This window comes from Amblyomma maculatum, chromosome 1 (assembly GCF_055883805.1).
Source record: "Amblyomma maculatum isolate TAMU_Amacu chromosome 1, ASM5588380v1, whole genome shotgun sequence".
NCBI lineage: Eukaryota > Metazoa > Arthropoda > Arachnida > Ixodida > Ixodidae > Amblyomma > Amblyomma maculatum.
The window spans coordinates 506124762-506141024 of NC_139344.1; the positions used below are offsets into that span (position 1 = coordinate 506124762).

At 44.3% G+C, this 16263-nt stretch overlaps 1 protein-coding gene and 1 pseudogene across 3 annotated transcripts in view; one reads left to right on the forward strand and one right to left on the reverse strand.

Annotated features, from left to right (window-relative positions):
- The window catches only part of Ctl2 (Choline transporter-like 2), a 353598-nt gene that overhangs the window by 124219 nt on the left and 213116 nt on the right, over window positions 1-16263 (reverse strand). For all 3 annotated transcript variants that reach the window (XM_084575765.1, XM_084575780.1, XM_084575773.1), the window contains 4 exons: window positions 16031-16130; window positions 9643-9756; window positions 9500-9572; window positions 7917-8037 (listed from right to left, as the gene is read on the reverse strand). In XM_084575765.1, the coding sequence (XP_084431891.1) occupies window positions 7917-8037; window positions 9500-9572; window positions 9643-9756; window positions 16031-16130 (408 nt within the window). The remainder of the gene's footprint in view (window positions 1-7916; window positions 8038-9499; window positions 9573-9642; window positions 9757-16030; window positions 16131-16263) is intronic.
- LOC146210362 (uncharacterized) lies at window positions 11908-16035 on the forward strand (annotated as a pseudogene).

The following is a 16263-nucleotide window of genomic DNA, read 5'->3' on the forward strand; positions in this document are numbered from 1 at the left end:
CATGAATGCATTTTCTCCTTGCACATCGCAAATTACGAGCGCTGCGACGGAGAACAACAACGAGAGAGTAAAGACAAGGACAGGCGCTACTATCAACTGAACGTTTATTCGAAGAACACAGATTAAATACTCGCAGAAGACAACCAAAGGCACATGCGCTTCACAGATTTGTCCTAGGTATCCAGATATACAATCTCACATTCTCGGATGCTTACAGATGGTGAGCTCACGCACGTGTCACTGTTCTTATGGATGTGATATGACTCTGACAGTTCTCTAGTCATTTGATCTTTGTGTCGAAACTTAATCTTGGTTTTGTTAAAAAGCGGTAGGCATTTTTTCCTACTAGGCACATTTGACCCATTAGGTTTATTCAAATGACAGTCCCTGTAATGGAGGGCCAAATTGGATGAGGGGGCACTATTCAAAGAAGTGTTATGCTGGCGCAGGCGCGTATTAATACATTTGCCGGTTTGCCCTATATAATTTTTCCCACATTTAAAAGGTACTTCATACACAACCCCTTCTTCACATGCGACAAAACGCGAATCATTGTCCACTTGGCACGCACCTTTTCTTGTTCTACTTTTTTGTTTCTGATCTCTAGCCCTTCTGTCAACAACCACACAAATTTTGCCCAGCTTATTAGGAACCGAAAATAACACTTTAACTCCATATCTACTGCCGATTTGCTTAAGTCTGTGGGATAAACGATGGATATACGGGATCACTGCATACTTCTTTTTATCGCTATTGATATGGACTTGTGTATCTTCTCTACCAAAAGCCTTAATCTTCTTTATGATTTTATTGCTAGCTAGAATTATCACATCCATCGGGAAGCCCGCTAACCTTAACCTTTGGACCTGTTGTTTGAAACTACTATCTATGGCGTGAACACATGATTTTGTAACAGCAGAACTTAAACAAGACACTGCAATGCCACATTTTACTATCTTCGAATGACCTGAATGGTAACTAAGCAAGGGCTTCTCTGACCGCTGTAAAAAAGACCAACAAACATGATCCAACTTTTTTTCCAATCTTATATCCAAAAATTGAAGCTGATTTCCCTCCGGTAATTCAAACGTAAATTTCAATTCATACCTACAGTCTACAAATGTTTTTAAAACCATATCCACTTGACTATTGAAGTCCTGAGCTTCAACAAAAACCAGATAATCGTCTACATATCGGAAGACTTTTTTTACATAGTTACCTAATTTGTCATTAATGGATCTGTCCACGTAAGAAAGAAATATGTTGCTAAGAACTGGAGCAACTTTTGAGCCAATGCACACCTCAGATTTTTGTATAAATAGTCTGCCCTCCCATTCAACAAATGTGGATTTAAGATAAAAAGACAAAAGCTCTAAAAAGGAGCCAACCGATACACCGCACTTTGAAATGAATGCCCCTTCATCATTTTCCTCTTCTATACATTTTTAACACACTGGAGGAGCCTACTATGCGATAATGAATAGAATAAATCCTGCACATCAATACTGAACATGCCACACACACCAGGATTACTGCATTTCAAAAATTCTACAACTGCCACTGAATTAGGAACGAGAAATGGATCTACTACGAAATCTGTGAAGCGCATGTGCCTTTGGTTGTCTTCTGCGAGTATTTAATCTGTGTTCTTCGAATAAACGTTCAGTTGATAGTAGCGCCTGTCCTTGTCATTACTCTCTCGTTGTTGTTCTCCATCGCAGTGCTCGTAATTTGCAATCACGTACCAACTAGCTCAACTTTCCGTATTACTCCTTGCACAATATGCACTCCTTTCATTTTGTCTGCTGAGCAATGAACCTGAAAAAACTACAGTGGAGCCTCAATCTTTGCACCAACTCAGTTTCTACTGGATGAGTCTTTTTTCCCTCGATAGTAGTTTCTATGCCACCAAGTCTATGCAAGCACAAAAAGTGAATGCAGGCAAATTCTACCACCATGTTCTCTATACATAAAGAAATTATGTTTGTAGAGGCAATACAGGTAGCGCCCCAACATGTTCACATGCTTTGACATCCTGACAGCAATATTCACTGGCATGCAGACATGCTAAGACTCATTTTCTGTAATCGTGCTGCCCATGTGCCCAGTGAGTGACCAATTCTAAAGACATGGATTCTATCCCGTTTTGATGGCACAATATGCCAAGCGATGTCTTGCTTAATACCATTGAAAAACAGGCTAGGTTATTGGCTGGTTACTACAGCGCAGTAGCAACAAGAGAGACGGACGGGCGCCTGGTTAGGAGATGGTTGCGGCCTGCAAAGGTCACCAGGACGAATGGGCCAGACTTATGGTTGTAAGATGGTGGATCCCATCAGCACAACTTATGACCCGTTTCCAAGCATTTCACCCAAAAGAGCCGAGCCCCAGGCCAGGGGAAAACTTGTACCCACTGATAAACTGGTGGATACCCGGCAGGGATCGAACCTGGTACCTCCCAAATGAAAATAAAGCAGACTTATAAAAAGAAATGCACAGGCGTGCTCCAGTCCTGCAGATTACAACGCTGAGCCCCGAATATGGGCCCTGTGTCAACGCCTCCAAAACACAGCCAGCGACTGCACTACCCCATCATCACCAATATGAAAGCAGGCTCCCAGCTAAGGTGACCACCCACTTTATCTTGAAACTACTCCAATGAGATCAAGGTGATTTGCCAGTATCCACCATGTTCTGATTACCTGTTCGGTTTAAAAAGGACTTAGTTATGCATTAGGACTATTAGTTTCTTACTCTGCAACCAGCTGAAGCTGAGTTGTCCTATCTTTCAGTGCCTTAAGGGTACGCTGTTTTTTCCAAATACCCGATTTACTCGCATAATGCTCGCACCCCCAACATTGGGCGTCAAAACTTGGAATTTTGTTTTCTTCACATAATCATCGCACCACTAATATTACCACCGTGAGAGTCGTCTGGATGGATGGATGGATGGGATGGAATATAGGAGCATCCCCTTTGAAACGGGGTGGTAGCAGTAGCTATCATGCTCATTTTTCTCCCTATATCTTAATTATTGATTTAGAATGGTTAACTAAACCATCATTCTATTTATTAAATTTTGTTCCTACATTACTAACATTATGTCACTTCTCTGATTTTAAGCCATCAATCTTCCAGTCGTTTTTTGCTAGTTTCCACCGCCGGTTTATTCACCCAGCCACTGTTATCTCTAAACCCCAGAGCTTCAGGAACAGTGATTGCGCCTGCACCAACTTCCGGATGGATACCATTACATTCGAGTATATGGTGAATTGTTTCACTGGAGTTTCCACATACAGCACATACATCATCTCCATTGTTAAATTTCTTTTTGTAGCTGCGTGTTCTAAGGCACCCTGATCTAGCTTCAAAAAGTAGGGCACTGCCTCTTGAGTTATCAAAGAAATCTTCCTTCCTGATCTGCATTTTCCAATTTCGGTATAATTGCACACTCTGTTTCTTTTCCATCGAATTTATCCAATTTTTACCTTCTGTGTTTTTCACCTGTTGCTTAATGCTCTTTATTTCTCCGTCCTTGTTACTAACATACTTACTAGTTAGTTTCCTAGTTCTTTTCCTCCATTGTGAGTCAACGCCTTTTAGGTACAGGTATTTAAATACTTTAGCTGCCCATCTGTTACTGTCCAATTTCCTCAGGCGTTCCTCATATAATATTTTACTCTGAGCTTCCCGCACTTCGAAAGATGCCCAGCCCATATCTCCTTGTACCGCCTCATTTGTAGATTTGCCGTGGGCACCTAGTGCTAATCGTCCAACGGATCTCTGATTTGTTTCTAATGTCGACTGTACCTCTGATTTTAGGCACAAAACCGCATTTCCGAAAGTAAGTCCGGGCACCATAATTCCTTTCCAAATACCCCTCAAAACCTCATACCTATTGTATCCCCACAATGCCTTATGCTTCATTATCCCGGCATTCCTTCGCCCTTTGGCCTTAAGTGATTGCTCGTGCTTTCCAATGTATGCCAATCCTTGGTTTACCCTTACCCCCAGATATTTATATTCTGCTACTCTAGGTATTTCAAGGCCTTGTATTTTAAGACCCTGATCAGTTGAGCCGTTGAAAATCATCAGACCCAACTTAACTGCGCTGAAACTGAAGCCTAGAGCGTCCCCTTCGTCTCTGCAATACTTAACTAGAGTTTGCAATTCTTCCAGACTCTCAGCTAGCAGCACAATATCGTCTGCATACATCAAACCGAGGAGGCGCTGCTCTACTGTCTTTCCACCTAATCTATATGACAGGTTAAAACCTAGGTTACTGTCTTGTATCCTCCGTTCCAGGTTTATCATATAAAGCATGAACAGCACCGGTGATAGAGGACAGCCTTGTCTTAATCCTTTGCATACTTTGACATCATCCGTACTTCTTATCCCTTCCCACGTAATTTCTACTTTGTTATCCCGGTATATTTCCTGTAGGAACTCTATTATCTCATAACCGATACCTTCTTCTTTTAATATGTTCCACAGGAGTTCCCTGCTTACGTTGTCTTACGCCCCGTTTATATCCAGGAAGGCCAAATACAAAGGTCTATTTTCCCCTCTAGATATTTCGATGCATTGGGTAAGCATGAACAGGCTATCATCTAAGCGCCTACCATTTCTAAAGCCGTTCTGAAGTTCTCCGAGTATCTTGTTACTTTCAACCCATGCTTGCACCTTTAATTTCACCACCTGCATGGCTAACCTGTACATTACAGATGTTATGGTAATCGGCCTGTAGGATTTTATGTGCATCCTGTCTCCTTTCCCTTTATAAATCAAATTCATTTTACTCTGTCGCAAGCTGTCTGGAATTTGCTTATTCGTTATGACTGTTTCCAGAGCTTTTAACAACGTTTCCTTACTTTTTGGACCGAGTTCATTAATCAGCTTGATCGGAATTCCATCTATTTCTGTAGATGTGTTTTTAGGAATATTTTCTTCTTAATTTTTCCAGTTTAGATTGGTCAGTTCTAAGCTGCTTTGTATTCTGCTACCTTATGTTGCTTCCTGATTTGCGGAGATTACCCTATCGTCGCTCTTAAATGACTCGGCTATAACTGATGTAATGTAGTTCACTGCGTTATCGCCCTTTAAACAATTTCCCTAGTTATCTTGAATCCGATCCTGCGAATATGTCTGCTAAGTAACAAGCGCCATCTTTGGAGCACTACTGAAACTAGCTGGCCTCGTTGCATACACGTGCTACCAGACAGCGATAGCGTGCTCGGATATATCATCATCGGTGAGGCTTGTCTTTTTCTCTTTTTTTTACCTCCATGATGCTTGTAGTCGTCGCCATTTTGCGAGGTGTCTCCGCGTCTCGTTGTCACAGTACCTTCGTTCCGTCCATGTTACTTGCTTTGTTCCACCATCTACCGCGTTCTTGGTGCCGCATCGCGATGGGGCAGTACGCAAGTTATACAGCTGCTTTTAACTGGAAGTTTTCAAGTACGGGCTACAGCATGGCAACCGCGCTGCCAGCAGGCACTTCGGCGTCAACGAGTTCTGCATAGCACGCTACTGGAGATGGCGATTGCAGTGTCGACACGAACTCGGATCAAGTCTCTGTTCAAGAGTAGAACTGTTGTTGTTGTTGTTGTGGCTGTAGGAAGAAGGAAAAGAAAATGCACAGGCCTGCTACTGGCTCTGTAGCTGAGCCCCCTCCGCTGCCTCGTGCGGACAGACAAGAAAATAGAGAAGAAAGAAAAAGAACAGGGAAAGAAGACGCGTGCCGCAACAATAGCTGTCGTCCACCACCTAAGTGGTGGTGGGTGCATGACGGCCTACAACAGATAGAAGTTCGGTTGCTGGCTAGCCCCCGCCGCAAGTGGCGTTGACCTACCGTCCTTGCCCCGTAGGGCCAGGAACTTCCACCCTTTCTCTAGAACTGTATGATCTGCTGTGAGCATTATACCACGAAACGCGGGGAGTGATGGTTAGGCTGCGTGCGGTAAATAAAGTGCTTTAGCAATTTGTGCTTTTGGCGACCCTGTACTTTTATAACAAGGATAAGTTCTACTTGAAAGCAATGTTTTGGTTATATTTACAATAGCTGACGTAAGAATCCCGATTCGGACCTATTTAAATTTGCTTTTAGCGCTCCAAAACATCTGCTCAAAAATTTTGCTTGCATAATTATTGCACTCCCCAACTTAGCATCAATTTTCCGTGAAAAAAAGTGCAAGCATTATGAGAGTAAATACGGTATTAATTATCAACTAACCTGTTTGCCACCTTTGAATCCTGTAGAACCTTTGTATAGTAAAGTCACTGGTACAGCCAAAAATCTTTACTATATGAGGGTCTTTACCATATCAGTTGTTGGTGACGACATGGTCCTAAAGATTTTGTCTGGTAATTAAACGGGTATACTTACTAAACATGTCTTATTGCTTCATGAAAAAAAAAAAACTCTAAAACACCTTCCAATTATCTATTATTGTTTCTTCATGCCATTTCGTTTTTCAGTTATAAGATGTTTTGTTTACATTCTGTGCAAGTAGCTCTTAAGCATGAAGGCAATGTGGCTATAAATACAACTGAGTTTGATTTCATGTGAAAAGCCGAAGCCTAGTATAAACACGGCGTCATCTTCTGCTGAAATGCAGTCAAGCGCTGCAAAAGAGCCGAACCCACGGTTCTTGCCACCGCTCGCTTCGCGCTGTGCAATGCTGCCATTGTCCAGCCGTTTCTTCCTTTCCCTATTTCTCACTGCACTTTTGCTCTCTTTACTTTCCGGATGGACCACGCTGCCTTCTTTACATGTTTGTAAACAACTTTACTTTTTTTTTCCCTACACATTGCATGCTTCCCCTCATGACTCCAAGGCCTGCGTAAAACTGCCTTCTCCTAAGTGCTGCTAAGCCTGATGATAAAGCCATTTAAAAAAAACAAGAAAAGAAAAAACACAGAGTTACCTCGTGATCCTAGTACGCCGTGCGGCGACCTCATTTCGTGGGAAGTCATCGCCGTGGCCAGATGCATTTTATTGCAATCGATTTTTATCAAAACTATTCTTGCTATAAAGGCGAAGAAATGTGGTCTATGGAATTGAACTGGGACTACAGTTTCATTTTATTATATCCGAGTTTTACTATATATCCGGGTTTACTATAGCACGGTTCCACTTTATCTGGATTCTGGTGCCACCAGCGAGATCTAAACCATGCCCGACCTAGAGGTGTGTTACAAGTAGGTTGGCATTTTAACCTCTTAAGGACCTACCAGCAAACTACATCCCTGTGTGCTTCCCCTATATGAATTCCAAAACAATTGCCGCCACTCTTAGGAATAAATATATGCATCTGTCGGCCACCATAAAACAGCCCAGACACACATATGCGAGCAACCAAACTACATTCCGGGTTACACCTTTACAGCACCCTCTTTTAGAACTGGGAAGCACAACACCAACAGAAGACATCAGAGTTTCATGCTCTTGAAGAACAGACGATATAAGTGCCAAAGATAACTCGGTGCAGACTGGTGCAGCCCCATGACACTGATATCAACTTACAGTTCAATAGAGTTCCTGAAAAATCAAACAACTTTGTAAGACTCGAATGCAATCTTATTCATAAAAAAAAGTCAAATCTGTGAACTGAAAATTTTTAACTTTGGGAACAATTTCGTAGAAAAACAGTTGGTCTGCAATTAAAAAAGTATGGAGATCTGTTTTTACTTTATATGTAGTCATGAAAATGCATTAAAAGAAGAAAAAAATGAACACGTAGATAAGCGATGAAAAAATCTATTTTTGCATCGAGCAGCTTCGAAGCCGGACAAGTTCTCGGAATGGTGGACGAAACATTGCTCTACAGATTGGTGCATGCCAGGTGGCTTTTGTATAATACAATACGGTCCAAGCAGGAATGAAACCTGTGTCAAGAGCGAGAAGGGAAGCTTACTTGGTTTTGCTAGCAAGCCCTGACACAGAGATTCTTTCGACAATGCCACCAGTGTTGATCATGTCCTTGACCCTTCCTTGCTCATCAACTTCCAGTCTTCCGGGAAGGCATCTCCTGGCCACTGCCGGGAAGAAAAGCATTTCTTGACTGAGGGCAGCCCAGATGCCAATTAAACACTCCCTCCCACATCATTTGTTGCCTTGACTCATTTGGAGCCCCCTTAATTACTCCCTCCATCAAAATTAGGCCACCAAGAGAAACTAAACCATTTTTATTTGTATCAACTCCTGCTGCTACATAAAACTCGCGAGACGCTTGTAAAAAGGCTTAGAAACTGTGCCAAGCAGAGGGAATACTTCCTGACCTCACAGAGGAGCACATTGTGACAATGGTGCATCTTATAAAAAACACAGTTTCACAAGAAAGCACACTTGGAGTGAACAAATGCAACACTCACTGAGGCCGCACATGCTTCAGAAGACAGAAAGAGCAGGCAGGAAGTCAGGGCTGAACAAAAGAGAAGGCAGTGCAGGAGAGTGTGCAAAAAAAGACAACTCTAGTGGCAAATAAGGTGCAAAATCATTTCTAAAGGTCAAAAATGGTACAACATGCCAACGCAGCCAAAGTGACTCTATAATGGGAAATGTTGGGCTACAGGTGACTAACCCAGAGCTGCAAGGACCATTGCAGATGAAATTACCTAGTAGTATTGTGTGCACAGTGCAGTGTCCCTATATTGCAAAAGATTCATGCTGTGCAGGAGCTTCTTTCCATATGGAAAGCAAAATCCACTGGGGCCTGCCTGCAGCAGTTTGTCAACTTGAGTGGAGTTCTGGGCCGTGCTTCACAGGGAAGACAGGAAGAGTAGTGCATTGCCCCACGGGTTTGTGCCTAATGAGTAAGGCTTATATCTGCACCTATCATTGTCCAGCCTGGGCTACAAGAGGCACTGTGTGTGAGCTCATTTGTGCTTGGCACAGTACAAGAAGAGCAACCAAACAGGGCATGCTGCAGCCTCTAGACCCCCTGCAGCTCTGAGCCCGGAAGAGAGGGAGATATCCACACTTACTCACAGGTCTTTCGGAAAGAAGAGGGCAGAGATGAGGCACCTGTGTTCACCGCAGAACAGAGGGTGCAAAGGAAGGGCACACAACAACAGCCATAAAGAAGAAGCCCATGAAAAGCCACTCAGTCCGACCATGCATACTCATCATTTACAGCATTTTAACCTTAATGATTCATATGCAAGAGAAACTGAAGGAGGCAGGGAGCAAAGTGATGCCCTACGCATGAGAAATGAATTAATTTCATTTATAGTGTTCAGTGGTTCTCTCTCACTAAGGTAAAAGGGAGATTTAGCTTTGCATGCAATGAGATTACTTTTCCTTTTTGATCACCCCAGCAGCAGTTTTTTCTACCCATGCTTGTTGACTAAGGATAATGTGGAAATAGTCTACACTTGCGACAGCCCCAAACGAGAGAGCACCAACAAGTGCCTCCCCCCCACAGTGGATCAGCATCAATTTACGGTAACCATTGTCGCTGAGGTGCCAACTCCACCCAACCTTGATCAAAGTACTCACCACTGGTGCTCTTGAGGTAGTAACTGGCACATTTCTGGTCCTTCCCAATCAGGTCGTCCAAACTGCCATACATCTGCAACATAGAGCATGCTCCAACATAGCATCCCCCACCTCAGTATGAATTTTTTCTGATCAATACCCACCGTCCTGTCAAGTGGGTTCACACCATACTGGCAGATGAGCTTGGAACGAATGTCGTCACTGTCTTTAGATTTGATGACCATGAAAGTCTCATTCGGGCACCGTGATACGCACACCTGCGATGCACACAATTCCCACCTTCAACTACACTCATTTCCACAACACTGCTACTATTCAAAACTGTCACCAGAACAATCGTCCTTGAGTCACAATGCCTGCAAAAACATGTGTACACAGAGATATAATTTTGTGCAGTGTAAACATCCAATGAGGTTCCCGCACAATGAAACTGTGCCCTTATGCCGTCCTACATCTGGACACAATAGAGGTGAATAGACATGTATACAGCAAAAGCTTGTTATTCAGGGAAAAAGTTTGAATACACCAACTACCAAATGGCCTCGAAAAAATTGACCATCGGAATAAGCTTAATAAATAAAAATTGCTTTTGAGATGAGAACAGTGTGCCAATGACTATCTTTCGCATTGCAATCAATTGAATGCACACTGGAATCACAGCAGAACTTCTCGAAAATGGTGAGGGCGTCCTTCACGGTAGCGGCGGTGCCTCAAGTAGCCTGTGTGAGGCTTCACAGCATGGCACACTGAACGACAATGAACGCACATTTTGGGACACCCACTGCTGCCACTCAAACTGCTATTGGTTAGCTGGCTGATTGCAATGACCACTGTGGGCTGACGCAGAGAGCACAAAGCTCATAAAAGCGAGATCAAAACCAGTCAGCCTATTATCGATTGCAGGTATGGCATATAGAAGAGTCCAAAAAACCTAGTTTCATTAAAATAAATGGGGATCTGAGTTGCCCGTGTACAGTAACCAAACCATTTTTTAGACTCCAATAATGCAGATTTGCACAACATTTTGGACTTCATTCAGGAGCCGTGACATGCCCCATAGCAATGAGCACATTTTAATGCCCGATACTTTTGACTCTGTAGAGTCCAAAAGTTGATTTTTCAGACTAAAACTGGTGCCAGCAATACTCTGGAGATTGCTTTTTGGAGAAAAGGTCTACTTCTGACATGCAGAGCTGAAGGTCAAACCAGGCCTGGAAATGACCTCTAACGGAAGGTGCGCTGCCGCCGCAGCTGTGCATTTCCCAATCAAGTCTATCCCTGTACCGGCCATCGCATTACACGCTGCCTCTCCTCAGATGTTTCACACAACGCATCACTCGACTAGCCACCGGCACAGCCGTGCGCTGCGGAGGCTATCGTTCCACTCGCTTTTTTTCCTATCTCTTGGTCTTCATAAACATGAAAACTAACTGAGTGGGCGACGAAAGAAAAGAAACTACTTCTGCAGGGCCCCACTGGACATGTGGTGACCACCTTAAGCAAGTTGCATGCTTCCCGGCAGTGCGCACGCCTGCCACCAATCAGCGCGGGTGCACTGGCACTTGCCGTATCGGGTCGCACTATGCTACAACTCCCGGCATATATACAAAACATAGGAAGAGTTTGTGATCTTTAAAGCAGATTTTTCGCAGAAAAGCTTTGAGAGTCTGAAACATTGGTTGGAGACTGAATACGCCAGAGCTGCCAAAACACAAACACTATACCTATATGCGCGTCAATGCTTTTGGAACTGTTCACAGACGTAGAACGCTCAAAAGCACATTTCTCTAGACCCCAGAATGAGGAATCTCTCACACGGCGGAACACAGCATGAAATTGTATTTAAGTGATCAATATTAAGACCACTGCTAACCTGTATTCACTGTGAAAGCACGGATGCCAGCTCAGCAGTAAGCTGCACTAGTGTTAAGGGGGGACGCGGGTCTTAGAATGGCCAAAAATGGCCAAAAAATCGGTTTTGGGAAAAACTCATTTTCAAAATGTTTGTACTATTGAGCACCTGCCCTGTAAATATTAACGCTGAATTCAATCGGGAAATACGGCAAAATCGGCTTTCTAAACAGCACGGGAGCCCCGAAATGCCCCGAAACGTGCGAAATTTGTTCGAACTTCCCGCGCTTGCCGCGGGCGAAGCACCCGGCCGATCGCCGCCATCTTGGGCTCGTTTTGAAGCTTGTTTCTTTGTGCGTATTTTGCGCCGTGTCAAAATGGCGTCAGCATAGGAGAGCGACCGCCCTCGCCAGTTTTCCGAACGCCTTTCCTGCGCCGCTGATTGGCCGGAGCTCCCGCGCGCGAGGCGAGCCTTCCGTTCCAGGCCTCCCATTGGCCGACCGGATCCGGCGTGCCATTTTTTTTTTCTTTGTTTTCTTTTTGCGCTTGCCGTCGTGAAACTCGCATCGCACGCCTGACCGCGTCTCTTTTTGCGCAGCGCTCGCTTAGAGAGGTTTCACGAAAGCATTTTAGTTTAATCTTTCCTACGTCGCATAAGTTCTGGGCACAAAGTAGCGATGCCGGGAGACGCGCGTTTGAAGACGACGACGCGAAATGCGTTCGGGAGGAGGAAGCGTCGGCCACCCAACGCGAAGCGAGGTTCGACGTCGGTATGTTCAACCGTACCGAATGAAAACGGCTCGCTGCTACAACAAGCATCGCCTGCCTTATCGCCTGTCCGCTGTTCGACCATGCCGGATGATGATTCCCAACCACAGCGATCGTCGCCTGTTCCATCGCCTACCCACCGTTCGACCATGCCGGAGGAAGAAAGTTCGAAGCCGCAGCTAGCGTCGTCTGCCGCATCGCCTGCCGCATCGCCTGATGAACTTGCTCCGGAATCGAGGCCCGGTCCCAGCACGTCTCGTCGACACGGGGTTTTACACGGCAAAGGAGATCGCCACGCGTACGGAACACGCAGACACGGTCAAGCGCGGCATGGATGCTAAGCCGGCAACGCAGCGCAAATTCGATCTGCTTGAAGTAAATCTGGAGCACACGGAGGAGGCAGAATCGGGCACTAACTTTGTCGTGGTGGACATGGCAGTGCTGAAGGAGCTTTTTGCGCAAGTGAAGTGTGGCAAGTGCGGGCTGTCTGCGCTCGATCTCAACAAGTCCGACAAACAGTACGGCCTAGCAGTGAAACTGGAGGTGACGTGTTCGGCGTGCGACTATCGTGTGGCGCGTTTTTTGTCGCCGAGGACTAAAGGACCTGCCAAAATCACACCCTTTGAGGTGAACATAAGGGCAATGAAAAGTATACAGAGCGTCGGGAAAGGTGTTACGGCCCTCTCTGATTTCTGCGCCGGAATGAACCTGTCGCACAGAGGTCTCCACCGCAAAACGTTTCAAGCCCACCTAAGGAAAGTGGTCGAGGTTTGCGAGGGCACTGCAGCAGCCTCTGAAGCTGCTAGTGTTAGTGTTGTCAAGGAAGTTTATAGAGACCTTTATCAGCCTCCAAATAACATTGATGTTATTTTTGACGGCACCTGGATGACCAGAGGGCGGTCATCACATATTGGAGTGGGCTGCATCATTGAAATGTACACTGGTCTAGTAATTGATCATGTTGTCCTTTCCAACTTTTGCCTTGGATGTACCATCGGTCCTAAACCTTCAGATGAAGGTTATGAAGACTGGCTGGCAGAGCACGAATGCCAGAAGAACATAGACTGCAATTCAGGGCGAATGGAAGTTGAGGCAGCCCTGGTGATGTTCAAGCGTTCGCTCTCCAAAAATGGACTCCGCTACACTACAATACTTTGTGATGGAGACAGCCGCACATTCCATGCTTTGCAGGCAGAAAACGTTTATGGGTTTGTCCCCATAGAAAAAAAGGACTGCCTCAATCATGTGCACAAGCGTATGGGCACTGCACTACGAAGTTTAGTGGAAAAAAAAAAGGCCCAGGGCGAAACACTCGGAGGCAGAGGAAAATTGACTCAGGAAAAAATTAAAAAGATAACCAACTACTACGGGTACGCCCTCCGCAGCCACACACATGACGTGCCAGAAATGAAGAAGGCAGTACAAGCCACGCTTCGACACGTCTTCGACAGACAGTGCCCCCGACCACAGCTTGTGCCCCGGTGGCGTGAACTCATGGTGCAAATACAATCGTGCTATCGCGAATGCCGAGGAGCCTCCTGCTCACAAAGACGGTTTACCAGCCTCTGTTTGCACAGCACTAGAGCCAGTTTTTGCTCGACTCAGTGATGACGCCTTGCTGGAGAGGTATGCTGATGGCAAGACACAAAATTCCAGTGAGCGCCTGCACCCTGTAATTTGGACACAAGTGTCCAAGAACAGCCATGCATCACTGCTCAGTGTAACAAGAGCAGTTGCTGAAGCTATTGCAGTATTGAACCAAGGCAGAAGAGAAACTAATGAAAGTGTAGCTTTGGGCCTTGGCTACACTCCAGGCTGCAACCTCCTTCGCCGGAGTCTTGAAAAGGACAGGATGAGGCTGCAGAAATCTACAGCAGCCTTCTTGAGCAACAACGCTGAAAAAAAAAGTCTTTCTAGGAGGCACAAGGGAGACAGGTGCCCTGACTACGGCCCCGGACAATTGTAAATTGCCGTCAGCACGAACCACACCAGACAGCCCTGGAGAGGTGCAAATCACCATCAGCATTTACTAGAACTGTTTATTAATAGAGGTTTTGCAGCCCTCGTGCAATAATTAGCAATATGCTATTGAAATATTGCTATTGTCTTGTCTACACATAAGGTCCGCAAATTTTGCTGAATTCCCAATGGCCTATGCTATCTTGGCCTTGGATTGCCCGCGATATCTTCACTTTTAGTTGACATATCCAGAATCCAAAGACAGTTTCAGAAATGGGAAGAATATGTGATTTTCAGTGGGAAATATCACATTTCAGGTATCAGCGGTTCATATTATAACATACGGTCAAACTTCAAATGCAGTTTTCTCGGTTTCATATTTTCGGTCAGTCTCCTCAGCCTTACGCAGGGTTTTGATAACTTCTTTTTGGTTCACAAAAATAACATTGGTACCATTTTCTTCGGAAAGGAATGAGGTACCCGATGACATTCTTACTTTTTTTGTTTAGTGCATGCATAAAAAGCAATTTACAATTAGCCTAACGAATTTCAGAGTCATATATTGCAACCTTTTACTCTCGACAGCAATATCAGGATGACATGTCTTTAGAAAAAAACGAAGAATGTCATCGGGTGTGGGAACTCTCTGGCTATCAATTCATGTAATTAAAAGCAACAAAATGGAATGAGAAAGTTCATTAATGGTGCGTAAGAAATTACCTAATTACACTCTAGACTTTGTAGAATAACTTTTGATCTAAAGCTACTAGCTCAATTATGATTAGATTTTTGGAATCAGGAGATAAAAACACATCTGTATGCAAAGTTTCACAAGGTTCTACCCATAATTAAAAAAGTTAGTTTTAAGACCCTCGTAATGCTGTAATCATCTGGCCCACAGGGGTTATTGCATTCAACGTGAAAGGAAAGCATCACACACACTAACAACTATTCACAGCCGAATGATAAAAATCTAGTGGTCAAAAGAGCTGGCAGCCCTCTTTCCCATTCCATGGATGAAGCAGACTGTCCTAGAGGGATATCTTCCAAAAATACCAACTAGGTCTCACATGAGTTGAACGATTCAACTCCGCCATCCAGTAAATAAAAAGAAACAAACCAAGAGGTGAAACGAATATACCACAGATCGACACGTAAAGACACAGTAATCTCATGCAATGCCTTTCTATAGATGTCTCAGGGACGCTTGCACATAGAATACATTCAACACTGCTTCACCAAAACAAGGGCATTTCCATTGACTGGTTTGTACATGCCAATGTGACATTGTGGTGACTGCATACCTGCCAGCCTATCAAGGTCGGATATTTTATTTGGGCCAACATGAGGGCGAGGATGTTTCAATATTTCTTGACTTAAACTTTCAGAAACTCAGTTTGCTTCAGTTTCAAGTCATCATTGCCACCGTTAGACATGATCGCATCCACACAATGTGCAAAATGCGAAATGTTCACTTTTTCTGGATGTCATAAAACACAGATTCAGAAGACTGCAAGAATTTCTGCAAATACCTCTTCCTGAGCTATCATGACTGGAAGCACATGAGAATCATTTCACAGGCAGCATAGCTGACCCAAACATATGCACAAGGTGCCCTAACAAAAAACATGAAATGCAACCAGCCACAGCCAGTTTTTGCTTTGACCAACTGCTTATGCCAATGGTGCAACCATTGATGCCAGCAATTACAGAAATAAGTTCAAAAAACCATTTTTGTGGGCGGCCAGAGGAGGTCTAAGGCAGCGGTCATACAATCGGAAATCAGAACTTCTCCGAATCGAGAGCATTTTTTCAGCCACTCAGAGTTCCAAAAAACGCACAAGAACCCACTACTGCCTCTCCATTGAAGGATAAAAAAGCCCTGCCACATTTGAGACATAATTCTCACCACTGTGAATTCCTCCGAAACTAAAAATGCAGAGTCGTGCCAACCTGTGGTGTGTTACAGATGAGGGAAGGCAGCAAGTCCCCAGGCTTGAACGCCCGCTTAAGACACTGGGTGATATCAAAGAAGAATAGGAACTGCTTGTCTCTGGAAAATAAATACACATCATAATTATGCTTTTTTCAATGCTGTCCTAAGCATTTTAAAATCAGCATTTTCTCAATACATTTTTGCATCTTGAGAAAATTTGACAAATTGGCATTGTTGTTGTGGGTGGTAG